This window comes from Chiloscyllium punctatum, chromosome 9 (assembly GCF_047496795.1).
Source record: "Chiloscyllium punctatum isolate Juve2018m chromosome 9, sChiPun1.3, whole genome shotgun sequence".
NCBI classification, from domain to species: Eukaryota; Metazoa; Chordata; class Chondrichthyes; order Orectolobiformes; family Hemiscylliidae; genus Chiloscyllium; species Chiloscyllium punctatum.
In genome coordinates this window covers 43,234,658-43,259,721 of record NC_092747.1, presented here as the reverse complement: position 1 = coordinate 43,259,721, position 25,064 = coordinate 43,234,658, and the positions used below count along the sequence as shown (strand labels likewise).

At 42.1% G+C, this 25,064-nt stretch overlaps 1 protein-coding gene across 4 annotated transcripts in view; it reads left to right on the top strand.

Moving 5' to 3' along the window:
• Positions 1–25,064, top strand: part of tnfrsf19 (tumor necrosis factor receptor superfamily, member 19) — a 108,822-nt gene that overhangs the window by 14,668 nt on the left and 69,090 nt on the right. For all 4 annotated transcript variants that reach the window (XM_072577354.1, XM_072577356.1, XM_072577357.1 and 1 more), the window contains exons 4-5: positions 18,813–18,991; positions 22,894–22,979. In XM_072577354.1, the coding sequence (XP_072433455.1) occupies positions 18,813–18,991; positions 22,894–22,979 (265 nt within the window). The remainder of the gene's footprint in view (positions 1–18,812; positions 18,992–22,893; positions 22,980–25,064) is intronic.

Sequence of the window (25,064 nt, the reverse complement as noted above, 5' to 3'; positions counted from 1 at the left end):
TACATTAATGTCCTTTAGGAAAGGAAGTCTGCTATCCTTACCCAATCTGGCCTACATGTGACTCTAGACCCATGGCAATATTGTTGACTCTGAACTGCCCTCTGAGATAACTTAGCAAGCCAGACAATTCAATGGGAATCAGGGAGAAGCAACAAATCGATTTAGATTAGAGACAAAAAAACTACAGAAACTGGAATCCAAAGTAGACAGCAGGAGGTGATAACAAGCTAGGCAGCATCAGGAGGTGGAGAAGTTGACGTTTGGGTGTAACTCTTCTTCAGGACTGGGGATGGGTGTAAGGGAAGCTGCAGATAAAGGGGGTGGTGGGGGCAGGGCCGTGAAGTGGGGATAGATGAAGACAGGTAGAGGGTATGACCTGGTTAGTCAATGGGAGGAATGGATCCAGTAGGTGACTGGGAGGAGTGGAAAGGAGGGGGAGGGGCTGGGAAGGGAGTCAGGGAATGGGAAGGGAGGTTATTTGAAATTGGACAACTCAATGTTGAGTCCTCCAGGCTGTAGACTGCCCAGGTGGAAGATGAGGTGTTGTTCCTCCAATTTGTGGCGTGGTTCATTGTGGCAATGGAGGAGGGTAAGGATGGTCATGTCAGAAAGGGAGTGGGAAAGAGAATTAAAATGGAGCGGTGACTGGGAGGTCCGGTCTGCTTGGTCCTATAGACTCACAGACTCCCATAACTACCTGGACTACACTTCCTCCCATCCAGTATCCTGCAAGAACTCCATTCTATTCTCCCAATTCCTCCGTCTCCGGCCACATCTGCTCAGATGTGGAGACATTCCACTCCCAAACATCCCAGATGTCCATCTATTTCAAACAACATACTTTTCCTTCCTCTGTCATCCAGACAAGCCCTCCACCGACCACTTCCATTCCCTGTTCCACTGCTCTGAACCCCCAATACAATAAAGCCAGAGTGCCTCTTGTCCTCACCTACCACCCCACCAGTCTCCGCATCATCCTTAAACACTTCTGCCAACTCCAACTAGACCCCACCACCAAGAACATCTTTCCCTCGCCATCCCTCTCTGCCTTCCGCAATGACTGTTCCCTTCGACAGTCCTTGGTTTGACCCACTCTCCCCACCAACCCCCCTGAACCTCCAGATACCTTCTCCAGCAACCGGAAACAATGTAAAACCTGGTGGTACAACACACCCCTCCCCTAACCTCCGTCCAGGGCCCCAAATAGTTACTTCCAGGTGAGACAGAGGTTCATCTATCTCTCTTCCAACCTATTTACTGCATCAAGTGCTCCCTCTGTGGTCTTCTCTACATCAGGGAGGCCAAACGTAAACTTAGGGAATGGCTCACCGAGCTTCTCAGCCAGTCCTGCAGGGGCTGACCGGTCCTCGCAGTCACCACCCATTTTACTTTTCCTTCCCACATGACCATCCTTCACCTCCACCATTGCCACAATGAACCAAAGCGCAAATTGGAGGAACGACAGCTCATTTTCCACCTGGGCAGCGTACAGCTTGGAGGACTCAACATTGAGTTCTCCAATTCCAAATAACCTCCCTTCCCATCCCCCCGACTCCCTTCCCAGCCCCTTCCACTCCTGTCAGCCACCAACCGGATTCATTCCTCCCACTGACCACAAGGTCATACCCTCTGCCTATCTTCACCCATCCCCATTTCATCATTCTGCCCCCGCACCCCCTTTATCTGCAGCAACCCCTACACCCGCCCCCAGTCCTGAAGCAGGGTTACAACCAAAACGTCGACTTCTCCACCTCTTGATGATGCCTGGCTTGCTGTGTTTAGATTAGATTCCCTACAGTGTGGAAACAGGCCCTTTGACCCAACCAGCCCACACCGCCCCTCCAAAGACCCATCCCCCTCTGACTAATGCACCTAACAATACAGGCAATTTAGCATGGCCAATTCACCTGACCCGCACGTCTTTGGACTGTGGGAGGAAACCGGAGCACCCAGAGGAAACCTACGCAGACATGGGGAGAATGTGCAAACTCCACATAGACAGTTGCCCAAGGCTGGAATCAAACCTGGGACCCTGGTGCTGTGAGGTAGCAGTGCTAACCACTGAGTCACCATGTTCTTCCAGCCTCCTGCCTACCTCCTATTGATTTAGATTGACTTAGATCCATTTCTCTGTTAGCTGCCAGTCTCCTCTCATGCTCTCATTTCCATTCTGAATTATTTATCTTCAACCTGGTTTTTGTTTGAAATACAGTCCTGTCATCTATCATACTCCTTCTTTTTCTGCTTCATCTTACTCCTTAACTCTTTCATCATCCAGCCATATCCAGTTTTGATTTCCTTACCCTGCCCATTATGGGAATGTATCTGGACACTATCAAATTATCTTCTCTTGAAAAGCAACCAGATGTTCAATTACAGCTTTGCCTGAAAATCTTTGATTTCAATTTATCCCTATGCTCACCCCACAAGAATTGACTCTTCTGAAATTAAGTACTTTTACTTTAGAATGTTCCTCGTCTTTTTCCATAGCCAACTTACACCTCATGATACTGTGTCACTGTCTCATAAAGTTTCCATATTTCACAGAGATATCGGTAAAGTGGCCTAGGTAAATAGTCCCAGAGGATGAAACGGCAGCACTTACATCAGACAGAGAGACAACTGGTGTTGACTTTAACCAATTTTGAGAAAGCAGAGCACTCATCATTGGTATAGGAATTGAGCCTGCACTGTTGGCATTATTCTGCATCACAAACCAGCTATCCAACCAACTGACCCCAGGTGGAATGAGTGGCCAGGCAGGATATCGTATGGGAAAATATGAGCTTATGCACTTTGGCAACAAGAATAGAGGAGCTGGATTTTATTTAAATGTTGTAAGATTGCAAAAAAAAAGGGATTTGGGAGTCTTCATCCATGAATTACAAAAAGCTAGCATATAGGTTCAGTGGATAATATGAAAGGCAAATAAAACATTGGCCATTTTTTTCAAAGAGACTGGACTACAAAGGTGGGAAGGCTTTGCTAAAATCATACAAGGTACTAGTCAGACAACAGCTGAAGTACTGTGAACACGTTTGGGACCATTACCTAAGGAAAGATAAACGGGGGGGGGGGGCCTCGATTATCCAAATGAGAAGGGCGGGCACTATTTCGTTTGGATAATTGATTATTTGGTTAATCGATTCAGTGCCTTTCCTCTGGAGCTCGGAGTTTTCTATTGGGTCTGCTCCCTGTTCAGAAGACTAGCAGCAGCACAGTGCGTGTAAGGCTCCGCCCTCCCCCCAAACCCTGTCTAACCCCGTGCCCCCAAATCCTGTACAACACCGCCCCTCTGCCTGTGCCCCCAAATCCCGTCTAACCCCGTGCCCCCAAACCCTGTACAACACCACCCGCTGTCCGCTCCCAAAGCCCCGTCCAACTCCGCCCCTCCACCCGCCACCCCAAACCCTGTCCAACACCGCCCCTCCGCCAGCCCCCCCAACGCTGTCCAACACCGCCCCTCCGCCAGCCCCCCCAACCCTATCCAACACCGCCCCTGCACCCGCGCCCCCAACCCCATCCAACACTGCGCCTCCGCCCGCCCCCCCAAACTCCGTGCAACACCACCCCTCCGCCAGCCCCCCCAACCCTGTCCAACACCGCCCCTGCACCCGCGCCCCCAACCCCATCCAACACTGCGCCTCCACCCGCCCCCCCAAACCCCGTGCAACACCACCCCTCCGCCAGCCCCCCAAACCCCGTCCAACACTGCCCCTCCACCCTCCCCTCCAAACCCCATTCAACACAGTCCCTCTGCCCGCCCCCCAAACGCTGTCCAACACCGCCCCTTCAGCCTCCCCCCAAACCTTGTCTAACACCGCCCCTCCGCCCGCCCCCAAACCCTGTCCAACCCTGCCACTCCACCCGCCCCCAAACCTGTCCAACACCACCCCTCCGCCAGCCCCCCAACCTCCGTCCAACAGCACCCCCCGACTCTGCCGTCCAACATCGCCCACCGCCTGCCGCCCTCAAACCTTGTCCAAGACAGTCCCCCCTGCCCACCCCAACACTGCTCCCACCCCTCCCCCCAAATCCGGCCCTCGCCCACCCGACTCCAACACCACTCTCAACCCCCATGTCCAGTCCAGGGCAGCCGGACTGGACACCAACAGCCAGACCGCTGCTGCTGCTATTGCCTTTTGGGGGATGAGTCTTCAAATACCGTGTACGCACCTTTTTACTGCAACTTTTTGACAGGTTCCATCTCTACCCTGTACTGGACAATGTTAGAGAGATTATCTGGGGAAGGGGCATTTAGGGTGGATACCTGTGTAGAACTCCAGGGAAAGTGTGGGAAGAGAGAGAGAGGGAGTGGGAGGTCAATCATTTAGAGACGGTGCTTGTGCTGCCATCTGTCCAGGACTGTTCTCGGCAGCACTTTTAATCACTGTAAACATAAGACGCGATCAGTGTAGGGCACATGTTTTTGCTGTAATGTTTCTGTCGGGACTTCAAGACCTCCATCGAACAATCCAATTTTCGGATAATCGAGGTTCCCCTGTACTGGCATTGGCAGTCCAGAGAAGGTGCACTTGGACAATATAAGACATGGAGGGTCCATCTTATGAGCAGAGGTTGAGTAGATTTGACCTGTACTTATTGGAAAATAGAAGAATGAGAGGCAACTGTATTGAACATCCAAGATTTTTAGGGGACTTGAAAGGATAGATACAGAAAGCTTCTCTCCCTTGTGGGTGAGTCTAGGACCAGAGGCTGTAATAAGGGCATTACATTTTTAAGACATAGATAAGGGGGAATTTCTACATTAAGAGGGTGGTCAGACTGTGGGCTTCCCTCCCAGAGAGGGCAGTTGAGGCTGGATCATTAAGTCTGTTCAAGACTGAGACAGACAGATTCATAATTAGTAAGGGAATTGAGGGTTGTGGGGAAAGTGGAGATGGGATTACCAGATTGGATTGAATAGCAGAGCAGGCTTAAGAGGCTGAATGGCCTACTTCTCCTACTTCTGATATTATGGTCTTAAAAATTGAGAAGGCAAGTGGACATGTTGGTCTTTATTGCAAGTGCTATGGATCAGACTGAACCCCCTCAAAATAGATCAAGAAGATAGCCTAGACCCTAACTTTTTACTACTGCTAATTAACTGTTCCAATGTAGTGACATGCCATAAATACACCTTTTGCAAAGGCAAATTCAGTAAAATACTTTGTCTCACATGCAACTCCAGCAGCAGGAAGAGGATCCTGGCTTTTGGCTATAAAAAAGAAAGGAATAAGTGCTTTCATATCCAGCTTCAAGACCAAGTATCCGTAGAAAACTAAAACGAAAACTCCTGGTTCTCTGGGAGTTTGACCCCACCCATTCAGGCTGCTTCTCTTTTAACAGTCAAGGCCTCACATGTTGTTTACTTTATTCACTTTGAGCACACTATTCTACCTCTATCTCAACCTTTCTTCATAAAAGAGGACAAAATACACCTTTTAAAGCCATAGTATCGCCACACCTGCCCCCTTTAAAGAAATTAAACATCAATATACAAAGATTTAAAAATGGTCAGCCTTACACTGTTCGTACACTACATTGACTAAGCATGCAAACGTTCGCCACCACTGTCCATTTCAGTCCATTTTCTCCCGCCACTGAATGTCGCCATCTTCCTTCATCAAAGTTATTACAACACGTCGACAATTACGTTCTCTCATCCTGCCACGTGTTAAATTTTAAATTTGTATAGCTACAATAATAAGTTCCATCTAAAGAGTCTAGAACTTTTATCCTTAATTTTTTAAAAAACATTGAGGGGTTATCATCAGTATATACAATTGTCTCAGACATATTACTAGCAATATAAATGTTGAAATGTTGCAATGCCAACACTAAACTCATGATCTCCCTCTCAATTGTAGAATATTTCTGTTGATGGAAAAAATACCCAATAGGTCTTTCTATCTTCTTGTCAACAGTACAGCACTGATACCCACATCACTCAAATCACTAGCTGTCTTGAATGGCTTTGCATAGTTGGGTATGGCCACACTGGGGCAGTGGTTAACATCGCCTTCAGGCTGTCAAATGCCTTCTCACATTCCTCTGTCCACTGAAAATTTCTGCACTTCTTCAACAGTGGAGCAGCCACACTGTTAAAATTCAGTCCGAACTTCCAATAAAAGTCACTCAGTCCCAGGGATCGTAATACTTCCCTCTTCATTGATGGTATGGTAAACTCCCCAGTAACCTCTGTTTTTACATCCTGTGGGACCATTTGTCCATATCAATCACCAGATCATTGATGTACACCACACCATTGGGTAATCCTGACTTTATTGGTTAGTCTTTGAAATGTGGCTGGCATACTTTTCATACCAAATGACATGATTTCAACGGTTTAGTTCATTCAGTGTCACGAAAGCTGAAATTTCCTTCATTCTTTCATATAAAGCTGTCTGCCAGTAACCTCTGACTAAGTCTAACTTAGAAATATAAGTTGCTTGTCCCACCTTCACAATACAGTCTTCCAAAGTGGAATAGGATATGAATCAGATTTTGTAATTGCATTGGCTTTGTAATAGTCCACACATAATCGTTGGGTACCATCTGGTTTTGACATCATTAATATGGGTGAGCTCTATTACTGCAACTCACTTTGATTAAATTATCTTTGAGCATGCATAACATCTCTTTTTGAACTTGTGCCAACTTTAGCAGGTTAAGTCTATAAATACCTTGTTTAATTGAAAGAGCATTTTATATATCTACATCATGTGTAATCAGATTAGTACTTCCCAGTTTATTCTAATATCTTCCCGTGTGAATGTAATAACACTTTCAGGTCATTTTGGATTTTTCTCTGGAAGGTAATCCAATAATTTATCTTCATAGTCCAATTTAATTTGAGGAATATCAAATTCAGGATCATCTGAACTTGGTTCTTCACTCTGTGTTGTAATCAGTAACAAATTCTACTTTTGCTCTCCTTCCCTATCAAAATACCTTTTCAGCAGATTCACATAGAGTCATAGAGATGTACAGCATAGAAATAGACCCTTTGGTTCAACTTGCCCATGCTGACCAGATATCCTAACCTAATCTAGCCCCATTTGCCAGCACTTAGCCTGTATCCCTCCAAACCATTCCTATTCATATACCCATCCAGATGCTTTTTAAATGTTGCAATTGTACTAGCCTCCACCACTCTCTGGCAGCTCAAGCTCGTTCCATACACACACCACCCTGTGTGTGAAAAAGTTGCCCCTTAGGTCACTTTTAAATCTTTCACCTCTCACCCAAATGTGGACTCCCCTGCCCCAGTAAAAGATTGTCTATTTATCCTATCCATGCTCCTCATGATTTTATAAACCTCCATTAGGTCACCCCTCAGCCTCCAACACACCAGGGAAAACAGCCACAGCCTATTCAGCTTCTCCCTGTAGCTCAAATCCTCAAACCCTGGCAACATCCTTGTAAATCTTTTCTAAACCCTTTCAAGTTTCACAACATCCTTCCAATAGGAGGGAGACCAGAACTGCATACAGTGACACACTCTGAGACTGGTGCTCTTATCAAATAGTTCACCTCAATCAATTTCCTTTCGAATTGATAACACCTACTAGACCTTGCTTTTAAAGGTTTACCTACTGCTGGGAGTGACACCAACACTTTAGCTCCACTAGCCAAATTACAAATTTTTGATCTCTTGTCTGCTTCCTGTTTCATCACATATTGTGCTACTTTCTAATGCTGTCTCGACACTTTACTTAACCCTTCCCCAAGTTTTGATACGTAGTCCAAATGTGTGGTCTCTGAACTCTGATTTACCAATTTCAACTTAGTTAGTTTCAGTGGTTTTCTCACCTCATGCCCAAAATCTAATTCAAATGGACTGAATTTAGTTGATTCATTAGGTACATCCCTACTTGCAAAAAGTACAAATGGAATTCCTTTATCCTAATATTCTGGATAGTCTTGACTATGAGCTCTCAATACAGCCTTTGTTCTAATGCTCCCTACGATTCTGAATGGTACACAGTGGATTTGAATTATCTTATTCCCAAGCAATCCATAACTTCCTTGAAGAATTTTCATGTAAAATTTGACTCCTGGATCCAATTTTATTTTTGTAGGTAGTCCGTATCTAGTAAAATAATTGAATAACTCTTCTCACAAACTTTGAATGTTAAATGTTAGTCTGGAAGTATAAACATGTTTGATCATTGAAAATGGTAAAATTGAGGCCTGGAGTCAATTATTCTGTTTCATATTCTGATTTAATTAACAATAATCTTATAAAAGGACTTTTGAGGATTACTTTTACATTGAGGAATGTATTGTAAAAATACACAAAATACATTAAAACCTTTATTACTTTGGAATTGAAGGAGAATAGTGCTGGAAATTTCATTTCTGGCAGGTGCTGTCAGATGAATTCTATTTTACGATCCAAAATGCAGAAGAAATTGTTTAAATGAAAGGTCATTAACAAGGTGCCAATGGCTTTCCCAATCAGTGCTAATAATGTGGTAAATTTATGAACTACAATTGGTGTGTTATTGTAGCAACTCAGAAAACAATCCACGCAGCTTACAATGAAAAGAACATATAACAAAATGTGTGATTTTTAAAAAATGTATATCCCAATTTCACAGTATAATAATTTTGTAACCTTATTTGATCTTTACATTGAATAATACAATTATTGTTCATCTATTGGGGCTATCACTGATATCCTTCAGAATTTTCAGTCCAGAAACAAAAAGCTAAAATAGTACAGATGCTGTGAAAAAGAAGAAGTACTGGAAACACGCAGCAGATTAACAACATCTATGGTTTCATTCCTGATGAAGGGCTTTTGCCCAAAACATCGATTTTCCTGCTCCTCGGATGCTGCCCTCCCTCCTGTGCTTTTCCTGCACCACTCTAATCTAGATCCTAGCATCTGTGGTGAGACAAAGGCAGCTTTAGCATTTCAGTTTGACAACATTTAGTCACGTAGGATGAGTGCAGCAGCATCTGCAAAAATGAAGAAGACATTGTGACTTGAATTAGCTTTATTGTCACATGTACTCACTGCAGCAATAAATTAAAAAAATAGAGAAATAAGAGTTCAGAATAACAGTTCTTCTAACCCAGACCACATCAGGCTTCACCTCAAGGCCAGGAATGCTGGATTTGAATCTATGCTGAGCCCAGGAGTCCGTGTTGAGGCCAGGAGATCACAGTGAGGCCAGGAGTCCATACTGAGGCCGGGCCCACCCTGAGGCCAAGGGTTTGAGTCCACCCTGAGGCCAGGGGTTCTAGTCACTCTGGGGCCAGGAGTTCGAGCCCACGCTGAGTTCGGGAATTTGATTCCATGCTGAGTTCAGGAGTTTGAATCCATGCTGAGGCTGGGAGTTCAAGTCCGTGCTGAGGCTGTGAGTCCAGCTCCACACTGAGGCCGGGTGTTTGAGTCCACTCTGAGGTCGTGAGTCCAGGTCCATGCTGAGGCCGGGTGTTTGAGTCCACCCTGACGCTGTGAGTCCAGGTCCACGCTGAGTCCGAATGTTTTGAGACCACTCTGAGGCTGTGAGTCCAGGCCCACGCTGAGTCCGGGTGTTTTGAGAACACTCTGAGGCTGAGTCCGGGTCCACACTGAAGCCAGGTGTTTGAGTCCACCCTGAGGCCAGGAATTCGAGTTCACCCTGAGGCCAGGCATTCAAGTCCACACTGAGGCCAGACGTTCGAGTCCACCCTGAGGCCAGGAGTTTGAGTCCACCCTGAGGCTGGGAGTTTGAGTCCACCCTGAGGCCGGGAGTTTGAGTCCACCTTGAGGCTGGGAGTTTTCCAATAGATTTCTAATTGGTACACGACTGAAGGGGTGTTCCACAAAATTTCATGGTGCAACACTCTTGCCTCTGAGTCAGAAACGTTAAGTCCTGCTCCAGAAACCTGAGCACGAATCCAGGTTGGTATTCAAGCACAATTCTGATGGAGTGGAGATGTCACCTTTCAGTGCAGTTGTTGAATCAGGCCCTATTTGCTCTCGCAGTTAGACATAAATAGACCCTTTTACCCAAAACAAAGAAGAGCTGGGGAATTCTCCCCAGTGTCCTAGGTTATGAAAGGTGTTGTATAAATAAAGATTATTTCTTTTATGTTAAAAAAAATCCACAAACCAAATATTTAGAATTCATCAATGGCCCACAATATTTCTAAAATTCTTAGTTACATTGTTTGCACTGAAGATACTAACTTCATTCTGTCACCCATCACCTGTACTTTGATCATTGAGGTTCCTAAGTTCATTCAAATCAAGAGGCAAATTCCAAAAACAGTGAGTCATTAACTCCTACCCGCAGGATTATGCATAAATGCTCTTAAGCAGCAAACGATTAACTTTATTAAATTAATACTGTACTTGCTTTGCATTTCAGACAGAAAGCCAAAAGAATCAGTGCACTGCAGCCAAAAAAGCAATACAGTGCAAAATGTGCACTTCCACTATAAGCCTGAGTGAATATATAATCTGGTCTGCAGAAAGAAAATTTACCAGCTTTCAACAAAGACTCTAACATGTATAGAGATGTTTCAGTTTTTTCAAAAGATCACATTTATATAATAGAATAAATCATTTCCACAGTCCAGCATGGGGTTTAAGGATTATTTTTTGAAGAATTGTGTTACCTCTTTGCAACCCACATCTTTGGTTTTATCTAAATGTAACCATACATTCTTTTCAACAAACTGTCAGGAAGTAGGCTTTACACAAAGCCACTTGTATTTTTTTATCCATGCTTGGCGCACACTTCAAAGCAATCTGACCTTGTTAATATTACAGCAGTTTATATATAAATAATTTGAATCTGACAGTGCTCCGTTTTCCGTGCATTCTGATATAAACTGATCATTTTTAAGATCTTACTTGCAGCCCAACTCTGACAGACCTCCTTCATCATTTTCTTTGGCTGGGGACATTCATAAATGAAGTTTGTTTGGATTTTATTCCAAATATTTTGGGAAAATAATTTTTAAAACAGGCCCAGCTGAACAAGAGAGTATACAGCAGAAGAAAAGGACTAGTCACTATCTCCTTGTTAAGGGAAATAACATGTCAAAATAATTTTTCAAAATATCAATGAATGATACCAGCACTGCAAATCATGCAACTGATTAAGGTAACCAGAAAACATATTCAATTATCCTGTGTGTAGATAGCTGGTCTCATTTGGATGATTGTGGCCACTTTGGATCAACACTGATCTACAAAGGGAAAAGTCAGTCTGGTTTCTCATTTTTATACAGTAGTTGCTGCTGGAAATTCTACGTGAATATTGTGTGAGGATAGGATTGAATATACTTCTGGTGTCCTCCACCGCAGCACGGTGGCTCAGTGATTAGCACCGCTGCCGCATAGCACCAGGGACCTGTTTTCAATTCTACCCTCAGATGACATTCTGTGTAGAATTTGTACATTCTCCCCGTGTCTGCATGCATTTCCTTGAAGTGCTCTGCTTTCCTCACATAGTCCAAAGATATGCAGGTTGGGTGGATTGGCCATGCTAGATTGCCCTGTAGGCTAGCTGGATTAGCCATGGGAAATGCAATAATAGTGAAGGAGGTGGGTTTGGATAGGATGCTCATCAGAGGGTCAGTGTAGACAAGATGGGCTGAATGGCCTACTTCCTCACTGTAGGATTCTACTAATCATTACCTGATCTCACCCTTTCAGGTGGCACGGTGGCTCAGTGGTTAGCACTGCTGCCTCGCGGTGCCAGAGAGTCAGATTTGATACCTGCCTCGGGCGACTGTCTGTGTGGAACTTGCACATTCTCCCAGTGTCTGTGTGGGTTTCCTTCAGGCACTCCAGTTTCCTCCCACACTCCAAAGATGTGCAGATCAGGTGAATTGACCATGCTGAATTGCCCATAGCATTAGGTGAATTAGTCAGGGGTAAATATAGGATAGGGGAATGGGTCTGGGTGGGTTACTCTTTGGATGGTCAGTGTGGACTTGTAGGGCCATGTTTCCATACTGTAGGGAATCTGATCTGATCTCTCTGAATTGACATGTTAGAGTGCTGAATATACAGTGCTGAAATCACTGAACCGTAAGCCAATAGGGAGGGATGGAGGCAGTGAATGGGCTGCTCAATACAGTGAATATCAGGAAACATCCCCAATTCTGAGCTGAGCTGAGCTGAGCTGAAATAGTTAGGCTGAGTACAGTTCCCTGAGGAACTCCTGCAACAATATATTGATGTTAAGATGATTGATCTCAAATGACCATAACAATCTTCCTTCTTGTTCGGCATTAATCCAGCCAGTGGAGAATTTTCCCCATGATTTTCATTGACATCAATTTTGCTCGGGCTCCTTTAAGCCATCTTTGTTAAAATGCTGCTTTGATTTTGATTTTGAATGCATTCATCCTCAGCTCACCTTTGGAATTCAGCTCTTTTTTTGTCAAAATTGAAATCTGGAACCAAAAGTTATTGGTAGCCCCCAAACTGAACATCAATAAAAGAGGTTATTGCTGCATAAGTACAGATTGACAGTACTGTTCATTACACATTCCATTGCCTTGCTGGTGATTGAGAGTAAATCAACATGCTTGAAGTTGGCTGGATTTGAGTTCTTTCTGCTTTCTGTGGATAGGACTTATCCGAGTAATTTTTTTCATTTTATTGTATAGTTGCCAGTGATAGACGTAAAGGAGCAATGGGTGAGGAATGGGGGATGAGTGGTGTCACAAACAAAGTGGGAATTGAGGATTGTTTGTTCCATTCCCTTTGTAAGCCTAACATGGTGAGGTATTATTTGATTTATCCCTTTTTCCTTTTTACTTCTTTCCTTTACCGTGGTAAGCACAAAGGTGCTCCCCAAATCCTCATTCCTCACATGCTAAGTTTGAAAACAAACTCACAGCAAAAACCTTTAAGATGAAATCAAAGGTAGATCTTATTAACGAAACATTCAAAATGCCAGGGAGTTGCTTCAGTACTCCATTCACATATACAAAAGCTAGAAAGAAAGAGAAAGGGAAGGAAAGAAGTTACAACTTATGAATTTCTTTCAAAATCAAACATATTGATATTGGTTTACATGACTACAATGAGTACAGTCAGTCACTGTTCAATTGGAGACTGTAAGTCAGTTGGTATTGTAACCGAGCTCCTTTCCCTGGGAGCTAGGGTACAGGAGTTTAAAGACTGGCTAGGTGGCCTACTCCTTCTCCTATTTCTTATGTTCTTATGAAGCTGTAGCAATACTTCTTGTACTCAGAGAATCGGTCTAGTTTGGCAGGTGAAGTCTGAGGTGGTTTCAGGAGATGAGACTCTTAAGAGGGAGAGAAAGATGAAGAACAAGCTTCTAGCTACTAAGACCTGGAGCTTCTCTATGTAGAATTTGCACACTGTCCCTGTCTCTGCGCGGGTTTGCGCCGAGTGCTCCTGTTTCCTTCAACAGTCCAAAGATATGCAGCTTAAATTGACTAGCCGTGATAAATGCAAGCATATTAGGATAGGCCAAGGTTACAGTGTTAGGGGCCTGGGTCTGGGTGGGATGCTCTTTGGAGGGTTGGTGCAGACTCGATGGGCTGAATGACCTCTTTTCACAGTGCAGGGTTTCTCCGATTCTCTCTGATACATTTTCTAGAACGGCTTAGCCAGTGGCATGGCTCATTCTGGATCACAAGTCTCCAATACTGCTCCCAGAACGTTGTCAGGGTCCAAAGTCCTTCCAATGCCATTAGCAGTTTGAAATGAATCAAATTGATAGCGGAGTGACAGCTGGGATGCTGGGGACCTCAGGAGGAAGCCAAGATGGATTATCCACTTGGCATTTCTAGCTGGAGATGGTTTCAAATGTTTCAGCCCTGTCTTGTGCATCAGCATACTGGGCTATCCCAACCCAGAAAGTAGGGATTTTCTCAACCCCCGCCCACCATATTTTGTTGTTTAATTGTCCACCCAACATTCATAACTAGATGTGACAGGACTGTAGAACTTTGATCTGTTGCTTGTGGGATGGTTTAGCTGGATAAATCACAGCTGCTTCTGTTGCCTGCAAACTAGTATTCCTGTGTTGTAGCATCAGTAAGTTGGCACCTCATTTTAACATATAGCTCGTGTTATTTCTCATGAAATCAGATGGCAATGCTAAAGTGAGGAATATGCTAAAGCCAGGCCATTAGATTACAGCTTGAAGTTGAATATAATGCTGCTGATGTCCCACAGTGCTCATAGCAGATCTGTTCTTGACCTACCCCATTTTACATGGAAATAATGTTCTACATCATAGTACTGAGCAATGGGTAATAAATGCTGGCCCAGCCAATAAGGCTCCCGCCCCATTCAAAGAATAAACAGGAAAAAGCTTGGTGATGGTTAAGGTTAAATAGGCCTTTCTCTCTTATTAGTTCTCTCATCAACTGCTGCATATCCAGTCTAACAGATGTATCCTTCAGAACTCAATAGGCTTTCCATGTTTGATGTGATGCCTTCATGGGATTCATAAACAATGTTGATCACTTCCAGGGCCAATCCCTGTTTGCTGGTGCCACTACGTCTGTTGGAGCAGGACATAGCCAGGGTTGGCTATGGAGGAATCTGGTTCATTGGTTATAAAATTCTGTGAGTATAGCCTTGTCAGATTGTTGTTAGATTAGAATATGAGACAGCTTTCCCTATTTTAATACAAACTCCCAGGTGCCAGTGAGAAGACTTTTCAGCATCACTCTGTCCCAGTGATCTGCCTAGTTTTATACTTTATAGTCGTTTTGTCAGTTGTTACAACTTCATGGCTTGCTGGGCCATGTACATGGAATAAGGTGGAAGCTATATCAGGATATCTGGGTTCAAATTTCACCCTGATAGCTGGCTCAGTTTAATTTCAATTAATAAATCTGAAATTGAAAGCTAGTTTTAGTAATAGTGACCATGAAATTATTGAAACTGGGTTACTATCTATTAATGGCAATGTAAATGGCCCTTCAGCGGCCCCGTAATGTTTCCCCAAGGTCGTACCCTCACTTTATCCTCCACTTGACCTCTCAAATCCAGCATGCCATTCCGACATCAGGATGTGTCCAGCCTGGCCCTGGTAAAATCCTGGACTGACCACCAAGTCCCCCTTGTTGGTATTGTATGATTGTCAGCAACTCCCTGAGGCCGGATGTCCTCCCTGGATAAAGGATAATGTCCCATTTCCAACCACTCATTGTTGTTCACATTGGGTAAGTGGGGCAGCTGCCAGCAGCAAGGAAGGGCTCCTCATCCATCCTGACCTTTGACTTGAGTCCATGGCACCCCACTTATTCCAGCTCTAGGCTTCCCAAATGGTCAACATAATTGTAGTAAAGCATCTTAATACTAATACTTCAATCCCTTTGTGACAAAAGTTAACATATAATTTGTCTTTCTAATTTCTTGCTGTACCTTCATTCCTAACTTCTGTACAATTCATGTGCAAAGACATCCAGATCTTTCTGAATGTAGACACTTCCATGTTTGTCACAATTAAGAAACTATTCTGGTTTTTAAAAGTAAAAATCCTACCAGAGCCGTTAACTTCAAACTTGACATTGTTTTCTATGTTCTTGCCAAATCTCTTCACCCATCTATATTTCTCTGCAGCTTCTTTGTGTTCACACCACTTAACTTCCCACCTAACTTTGTATATCAGCAAATCTATCAAGGTCACTCTCATTCCCCTCATCTAAGTCATTCGTATAGATTGTAAGTAGCTGAGGCCCAAGTACTGATCTTTGTGGTTCTTTGCTGTTACAGCCTGTCAACATGAAAGCTTCCTATTTATTTTTACACTCTGTTTTCTTAATTGTCCTGGCTACAACTCAGACAGGCTAGTTATTGAGCCAGCAACCTCTTATCTGCCTGACTTAGTGTTGCATTTGACAGTGCCTTAACCAATAGCTATTCAAAGAAGTACTTGAAAATAATTTCCAACCTGTACTAAAATATTTAATGTTAGATATTTTTCAGGCATAACCTTGACCAGAGGAGATGCATAGTTTCAGTGGCTGATTTTGGATATCAGCACAGTTGGAACGTAGCCTCTGTGTGCGAAAGAGATGTTTTCTTTTATCTTAATATTTGATCATGTCATTGTGCATGTGCAAGATTCCTTAGTATAGTTGTTTGGGGCATGTCTTTTGGTCCTTGTGTGGAGGACTGGAAGTGGCAATATCTCATTAAACAATGTATTTCTGATTCTCTTTACATTTAACTGTGAGGTAATGCACCAACACAACTTTTTTTTTATTAAATCAGTTGAGAGTCAGCTTTAAAAGGCAATGCTCACTAAATGACTCAATAAAACCTGTTGAACTCTGACCTCAATGGGCTTCCTTCTCTAAATAGTGAACCGATTAAATACTTGAAAGCAACTAAAAGATGAATAATAAGCAAAATCAGAGAATGCTGGAGAGACCCAGCAGGTCTGGCATCATCTGTAGAGAGAAAGCAGATTAATGTTTCATCAGCAAAGTCATAACAGACTCAAAATGTTGACTCTGTTTCTCTCTTCACAGATGTGTTTGTTTCAAGATTCCAGCATCCACAGTATGCCTTATAAGATAAATAATATTTCATTATAAACTAGAAAAAAACAATTAAAGCAGCTAACGTTAAGTAGAGTGAGACTACATTGTAAACAGTTCCTCACGAGGTTTTAAATTGTTTTAACAGACTCGTATGGCAATGTTTCCATTAAAATTATTTTATCATCTGAACACCTCAAAAATTGTTTCAATCCTGAAGGGCAAACCTCAGCCCTGTAGTAAAATCTTACATTCTTACATCTGTAGCACATGTTAAGGATATCCAGTTCTGTGTTCACGAAGAATCACTGGACTCAAAACATTAACTCTCTTTCTCTCTACAGGTGCTATGAGACCTGCTGTGTTTTGTCAACAATTTTTGCTTTTGTTAATTGATATCCAAATTGTCTCTGATAAGGTTATTTTTAACTCAAGGTTAAGGTTTATAGTATTTGCACTAATTCAGCAAAGATCCGGTCCTGCATACAAATGTTACTTCGAGCAAGAATACAGGAATCAAACTCAGCTAAACCGGTTGACATTAATGTCGGCTCATATTAACTTCATAGTAGCAACATTTATGTGCAGGGATCTTTTCTTAAAAAGCAAAAGGAAGATGTTCAAGATTTCTGCCTTTTTCGAGTTACCTGGGAAATTAGGGAGCCAATAGCTCTTTGTTATTTTCTCTGTGGCAATGGCTTGACCAATCAGAGTTGACTTGCCTTGAAAAATAAGTTGTTGTGATTGTTTGAACTTTGACATTATTGCATTTACCCTGATGAGTTGAAGAAAAAAGCTTCAGCAACACTTCAGGAATCTCTGAAGAAGGGCTTATGCCCGAAACGTCGATCCTCCTGCTCCTTGGATGCTGCCTGACCTATGCGCTTTTCCAGCAACACAGTTTTCAGCTCAAGTGGGTGTTACTGGCTGGTCAGCATTTATTGCCCGTCCCTAGTTGCCCTTGAGAAGATGATGATGAGCTGCCTTCTTGAACTACTATGATCCACCTGCTGTGGGTTGACCCACAATGCACGTAGGGAGGGACTTCCCAGAATTTTGACCCAGCAACACTGAAATCTCAAAACAGAAGATGCCAGAGGAGTAAGCGTTAATACAAAATCTGATGGTGGCTATTAATGGAACATATGAGAAATCTTCTTGTGGGGGAAAGCAATTGAAGCAAATGATATTGTAACAGGGAAATGGATTAGAGGAGCAACCTTGGTACAGTGGCTGGAACGATGAGCATAGGTACAGTAAAAAGTTGGATGGACAGTCAACAGGGTAATGTGTGACATATTAATAATAGGATCAGAAACAAAGTGGACAAGAGAAAGGATATTGTCCTGAGTCAGCCCATAAGATGAGGAAATGGCGCTTGATTCTAGATGACAATAAAATGAAAAGATGCAACTTGCAGCCTAGCAGGGAATCCTCAGCGAGGGAGTAGTGACCTTGAGTTACAGTTAGAACTAAATGACCCAAATGAGTTCACAATGCCAGGTGTTTAGTTTGGCAACCGAAATGTCGGGGAACAAAAGACTTGATTAGTTGGTTGGCATACAGCACTGCGCTTTGGAAATCAGTGGGAGGTTAAGATCTAAAGCAGTTATGATTTTGCCCTGTTAGGAGAAATCTGAGGCCTGCTTCCTGGCAATAAGCACAGATCCTGGATGACACTAGTTATTTGTTTGTCAGTGATGAAACATGTGGAAGCCGAATGGTGGAATAGATGAAATAAGGGAATTGTTACTTTATTCTCAGTGTTCCACTGCTTTAATGCCATTGCCATTGGACTGGGAATTGGAAGTGACATTTGTGAGCACACAAATTAATTCAAGCACTATAATTTGCAAATAGAATTAAGCCTCAAGCAGAGTCGTCAAAGGTACAAAAATAATCTATTCCTCAGAAACAATTGAATCCCTCCACTCTTCTGATTTTGGAACAGCACAATGAATGAATGCAGAAGCATTTCATTTACGCCCTGCTCCTGGATATTCACATGACTGACTTAATTAAAAAAATAACTCCACTATAGCTATTAATAATGTAGCTGTAGGAGACCTCAAGCCTTATTGTCATTCAAATTCTCTGTGTATTGTGAAATAACGGAATGATTAAGTGTTGATTAAAGCAGTAAGGGAGATTATTAGCACTGAAAGGGACATTGGAATTCAGTGAAAGGTTGCCATTGTCTCCTGACTGAGGCCTGTCTGCAGTAATCATTACACATGCCTCTTGTTTTTATCGTAGTAATTTCTCCTTATTCACGCTCCTTTTTTCCTCTAACAGTGGGCATTTCTTGTTAATCCTTGCAGGAATGTGGATTTGGATATGGGGATGATGGACAGTGCGTGACCTGCAGGCCAAGCAGGTTCAAGGAAGACTGGGGATTTCAAAAGTGCAAGCCATGCCTGGACTGTGCTCTCGTAAACCGCATCCAAAAGGCCAACTGCACAGCCACCAGTAATGCTGTGTGTGGAGACTGCTTGTCAGGGTAGGTTCAAGGAGCATCAGATTTGTTCTGCATACTTACTAAGTATCTGGGATGACCCAATTTCAATCTCCCTCAACTTTGAGGTGTTGTCAAATTCCTACTGAACGCTTCCCACGGGACATTTGTTAACAAAACAAATCTATTCATTGCCTATGCACTTTTGTAAAACAATCCAACTGAACCATTTCAAAATCTTCCTCTATGTCATTTACTCCACTTTCCATGGTAACTTTTTTTTTGATGATAGAAAATTAAACAAGGCTGTGTGTCCAGATTACGTATTGTCTGATCTAGGACAAATCCACCAAAAATCCAATGTAAAATATGTTCTTACTCTCTGAATGGCAACTCTGTCTTTCTAAGTTATATTCTTCATATTTTCCTTGAATTATACAACTGATGATGATATATGCCCCTCAGCACTTTTCTCCCTCTCTCTCTTTCTCTTGCTCTTCCCCTCTATTCAAAACTGCCTCAGGATTTCACCACAGAATCACAACAGAGATCAGGAGCTGCGTGGTGTGACCTCATTTTAGGATGAGGATTTGAGGGGAAGGTAAGGGATAGGGAAAGGGAGAGTTTAGATAAAGATACTGGCTTTCCTTCATTCCTCCTCACCCCCAATCTCTTTGCAAGCCACAGAAACTCTCCAGATTCTGCCACTAACGTTTTATTTGTTTTCATATGTGATCTCTTGATCCTTTAGCTAACACTGACAACTGTGCCAATTAAAGAAGACTTTTTACAAGCCATTAGCATGTCTCACAGCTTTATTGCCTGCCATTCTGTTTATTGCTCAGTCTGAGATGAACAGCCCGATGTTTAATTGTTGCATTACTTTAACTATTCCTTTGTTCATTAACTAAACTTTTAAAAGAGGTAATGGAAGGTTAGTTTGTATGATGTAGTGTCTATCATTCCATTTAAATGGTTGAATTTAATACTTTGACGATTTACTTTTGTGAGGAATTAACTCAGGAAGTGAGAACTGTAAACAAGGGTGGATACTAAGAATTTTCCACAGTTGTTCAAATAGCCAAGTAGCATTCCTAACCTTATTATGTGTTCCATTTTAGTAGAACAAAAACCTCTGATTCTGGTATTTCGGATTCGTTAAGAATCCCTGCTGTAGGGTCCCGCACCATATCACCAAAGATGAGGCAAGTGACAGTTAACTGATGCCTAGTTTGGATTTCAAAATCCTGTAAGTTGTTGGATGCAAGGGAAGACTGAGAGAAGAAGGCAGGTCCACAGTTTTGACACAAGCGTTTAAGAAAGTTAAGACTTCTTGTAGGGAAATAAATGTTTGGTTCAGGATTCAGGACTGTACGAAAGGGAATAACAAACAAATTATTTTAATACTTTGCTCCTTCTAACTTCTCTAAAATCAAAATCACCTTTTGTTGAGGCATAAGCAGAATAATTTGCAGTTTTGCTGTGGTGATTTTTGCATTGTGATGGCATATGTATTCCGGACAAATTAAATATTTTAGTCTCAAGCTTTCCTAGTGTATGTCCTGCGTGTGAAATTATTGATGAACCTAAATTGATGCAAGTCTTTGTTTTGTGTCTGTTTTATAAGTAATAATCAAAGGGCTTCCCAACTGTTAAATCATTTCCTTTGGTGATGTGGAGGTGCCGGTGTTGAACTGTGTTGTACAAAGTCAGAAGTCACAGGACACCAGATTATAGTCCAACTGGTTTATTTGAAATCACAAGCTTTTTTCCCATAGGATTCAGCCAGCTTTACCGTAGCTGTTCCATCTGATCTTTAGAACACGTTTAGAACAATAACTTTGCTGTTTAAAATCTGAAGCTATTTTCAACAATTACTGGATTGCTGACTGACTAAGCAATGGCTTACAATGCAAGATGCCATCAAGTTTGAAAAGGGTGGGAAACAAACTTAGTCAAAACAATAAAGTAAGAATTAGATATCACAAACTCTGCTTGTCAAAACCTAGCAGATTATAGAAGGAACAGAAGTCTAAGAGGAGTAAAGAAGTGCATAGGATGAAAGATAATTGAACACGTCTGAATTTCAACAGCTGGGAAGAGAAGGAGAGGAATATTGAGGATGTGGTGTATTTGAGACTCGTGATAGAGATTTGAGGAGCTCTAGTCCATAATACTTCCATGAAAATACAGACAAAAAAGGTGACAACAGAGTGGGGGAAGTTGAAGGATAGGGGTGAAGAAGAATCATTAGTCAAATAAGTCTAGATTACAGTAATGCTGGAAAAGCACAGCAGGTCAGGCAGCATCCGAGGAGCAGTAAAATCGACGTTTCATGCATAAACCCTTTTCAGGAATGGCTTTGCTCGAAATGTCGATTTACCTGCTCCTCGGATGCTGCCTGACCTGCTGTGCTTTTCCAGCATCACTCTGATCTAGCATCTGCAGTCCTCACTTTCGCCTCATTAGTCATATAGCTAGCTTTTCCATTCTTTTATAATTATCAGAATAAGAGGTGATGGTGTTGGGGGGACACTTTTCAGACTTAGTTGTAGAATGAGCATTTTAAGGTCATGTATAACATGGCTATATCTTGAATAAAGTTCCCTTTATTTCAACAGTATGTCTTGCCTTTAACTTCAGTACATGATTTCCAATCTGTTCAAACTCCAGTGGCCCACTTTGTGACCAGTTTAGTACCATATTTAATACCAAACTGAATCAAGTTTAGGGGCAGATGCATGGATTGGGCTGGTGCTTACCACAAAGATTATCAAAAGTTGTGATATCTGATTACTTACAGTGTGGAAACACACCCTTTGGCCCAACAAGTCCACACCAACCCGCTGAAGCACAACCCACCCATACCCCTACATTTACCCCTTACCTAATACTATGGGCAATTTAGCATGGCTAATTCACCTGACCTGCACATCTTTGGACTGTGGGAGGAAACTGGAGCACCCGGAGGAAACCCACGCAGACACGGGGAGAATGTGCAAACTCCACACAGTCAGTCGCCTGAGGCGGGAATTGAACCCAGGTCTGAACCCTTACAGGAAAGAATTAAAAGTTCTATTGAGCTAATGCAGGTTTCTTTTCAGAAGTGCAGTTTTGTAATATAATGGATTTTTTCATGAAGAACTGTAGTTCCCTCAAATTTAAAACCACGATCTTTGGTTTTCCATGAGATTGATCCTGCAGCAATACCTCAATTTACATTTGTTACAGTGCACAATATTTAGTGTTGAGCATGGCTTCAACACTGTGTCCTACACCAGATTTTTGAGGAGATGGTAGTACTGAAATAAGCAGAATTAGTTTATTTTTGAAAAGTGTTGTCTACAGCTTCAAATGTATTCATTTAATGCAACATTTCTGCCCTTCAAGTGCTTTGGTTCAATACAAATCACATGTGGCAACGTGTGAATATACTACTGTCTTTAATCACTAAATCCTTTATGATTCATCTACCTTATTGTATTGCACAATTCTCTTAGTCTCTTTTTCTTCCAATTCCCTTCCTCTCTGGAACCATTAAATTCCTTTCCTTTTACCATTAATAAATGAGGCTCCTAATAAGTTTTGGCATACAATTTTACTATAAATTACATCACAGTCAAAAACAATCTGAGCTCCATTTTAAGTGTGTATTTTTTTTCCTTTATTAATTTTGAACGTTAAATTATTCTGAAGCAGAAGCACTTTACATTTTGAAATGCAGTGTTTCCGTCCTGTTAGCATCCTTTCCCCTTTTAAAGTCTTCAGGCTTTACAGCTGGTTTGACAACAAAGAATGAGCCAGCTGCAGTCTCTGGGTGGTGGGACTACTGTGGCACCCAGGTGCTTGGCTTTACATTTCAAAATGGGAGAGACAAATGTTGAGTGTACTGCTAGATCCCATTAAATTGTGTTCCATAAAACTGACATGACCGTCTCTCCTTCCAGATTTTATAGGAAGACCAAATTAGGTGGTTTTCAAGAAATGGAGTGCATTCCATGTGGGGACCCTCCTCCTGCTTATGAGCCTCACTGTAAGTAAACAACCTTGACATAAATATCTTTCAGACCTACCACTGATATTGTAAATTCATTTCCAGCTGGAACTGGACCAATAGCTTCTGAAGGTACATTAGAATAATAAAATACAATATATATATATAATATTTAACTATAAAATTATATAAAATACACCTGGCAATTATGCCATTCAATCACACCTTTCTTTGCCTCTACTGCATTACAATGATGACTACACTTCAAGAAAATATAAGATCATAAGCTGTAGGCCAAGAAGTAGGCCATTCAAACCAAGTTGTTCCAGTACATGAGTCGCAAAAGGTTACTTTGTATGTACAGCAACTAATCAGGACGGCTACCTTTCACTGTCAGAGGAATTTTGAACATAAAAGTGAGGATGATAGGTTTCAGTTTCTAAGACTTGGTGAAACCACATCTCAAATACCGTGCGTCATTCTGCTTAATGAAATAAGGATGTAAATGCTTTGGAGATACTTCAGAGGAGGTCTACTAGACTGGCAATTTTTTAATACTGTGCCTAAGGAAGGTCTAGAAGCAGGGTCATTGAATATTTTAAAGGCAGAGGTAAATAGATTCTTGTTAGGCAAAGGAATCAAAAATTGCCTGAGTAGTTGGAAATGGGGAATTCAGAAAAAACAATCAAAGCAGCCAGGATCTTCTTGAATGACAGAACAAGCTATAGGGCTTGAATGAACTACTTCTGTACCTCAATTGGATGTGCTCCTTATTTCGATGTTTCCATGTTTGTGCATTGGCCTCTTAACCCTACTGCACCATTCAACAAGATGATGGCTGATCTGAGTCTGGCTTTAAACCCACTTTTCTGTCTGCCTCCTTCAATGGCTGAAAAACACTTTTAGATGTCCAGTTATTGTGAAAAGCATATGATTTTCTTTGTTTTATTAACTTTGTCCAATGTTTTTTAATTATAGAGTAAGTGTAACAATCATAGGTATGCAGAATGTAGAAATAGGATATATCTAAAATTACTTACTGCCAACACTGACAAGAATATGACGAGTGTAGAGTGGTTCTTGTGGCACATGGTAATGTTCCAACCTCTGGCAGGTCTGAGTTCAAATCTCACCTGCTTTGGGATTGATTACAAATAATCATAAAGGGTTCAGATATTGAGTGAATATTACAAAGCCTTTTCAAGCACCAGTTCACCAATGATTCATGCATCCAGCATTATGAAAAAAGAAATTCAACAGGAAGTACCTGGCAGAATGTCAAGATGAATTGTTTATATCCAGGCATATGCAGGAAATAAAACATGCAACTATAATCTTGTTGAAAGTGAGTCCTAGAAAATGCATATTAAATGGTCCTGCTGAAATTCTCATTAACTCTTTCAAACAGATCATTGTCACACATAAAAATGATTCACAAAAACATACAACCAATACAATTCTTTGTACTTTTGAATGATGTTGAATCGCATTGAGTGACATCAACTTGTAAATTTTCCTTCCTTCATTAAACAATCGTGCTGGGCAGGAGAGGCCATGGCCTTGATTGTGAAGTCTGGAATGTGCCTTCTCCCCTTCTGGGGGCACAAAACAAACTAGCAGTATTTGTTGTTTGAGTCTCATCTTCTGGCAAGTCTGAACTCTCTTCAATCTTGTGGGAAAACCGCCAAGACCTCCTGCATTCAGCCCATGTTAAAACTGGGTATTGGGGGATCATTGACATCCCCAATCATTGATCAGCATATTGAAGGTGGTTTCAGGCATGCAGCTTACCTGACCAAAAATGTGTGAGGAGAAAGTGAGGACTGCAGATGCTGGAGATCAGAACTGAAAATGTGTTGCTGGAAAAGCGCAGCAGGTCAGGCAGCATCCAAGGGACAGGAGAATCGACGTTTCGGGCATAAGCCCTTCTTCGGGAATGAGGAAAGTGTGTCCAGCAGGACCAAAAATGTATGCAAAGTTCACAGTTCATGAGATTTGGTAGGTCTTTTGTATGGGATGTAAGGATGTAAGGTCATTTCAAAAGTCACATGCTCAGTTTTGGTTTCACTAAATGAGGCTAAATCCATCTTACTACTTTGAGATATTTGTGTTTGATTCATTTGA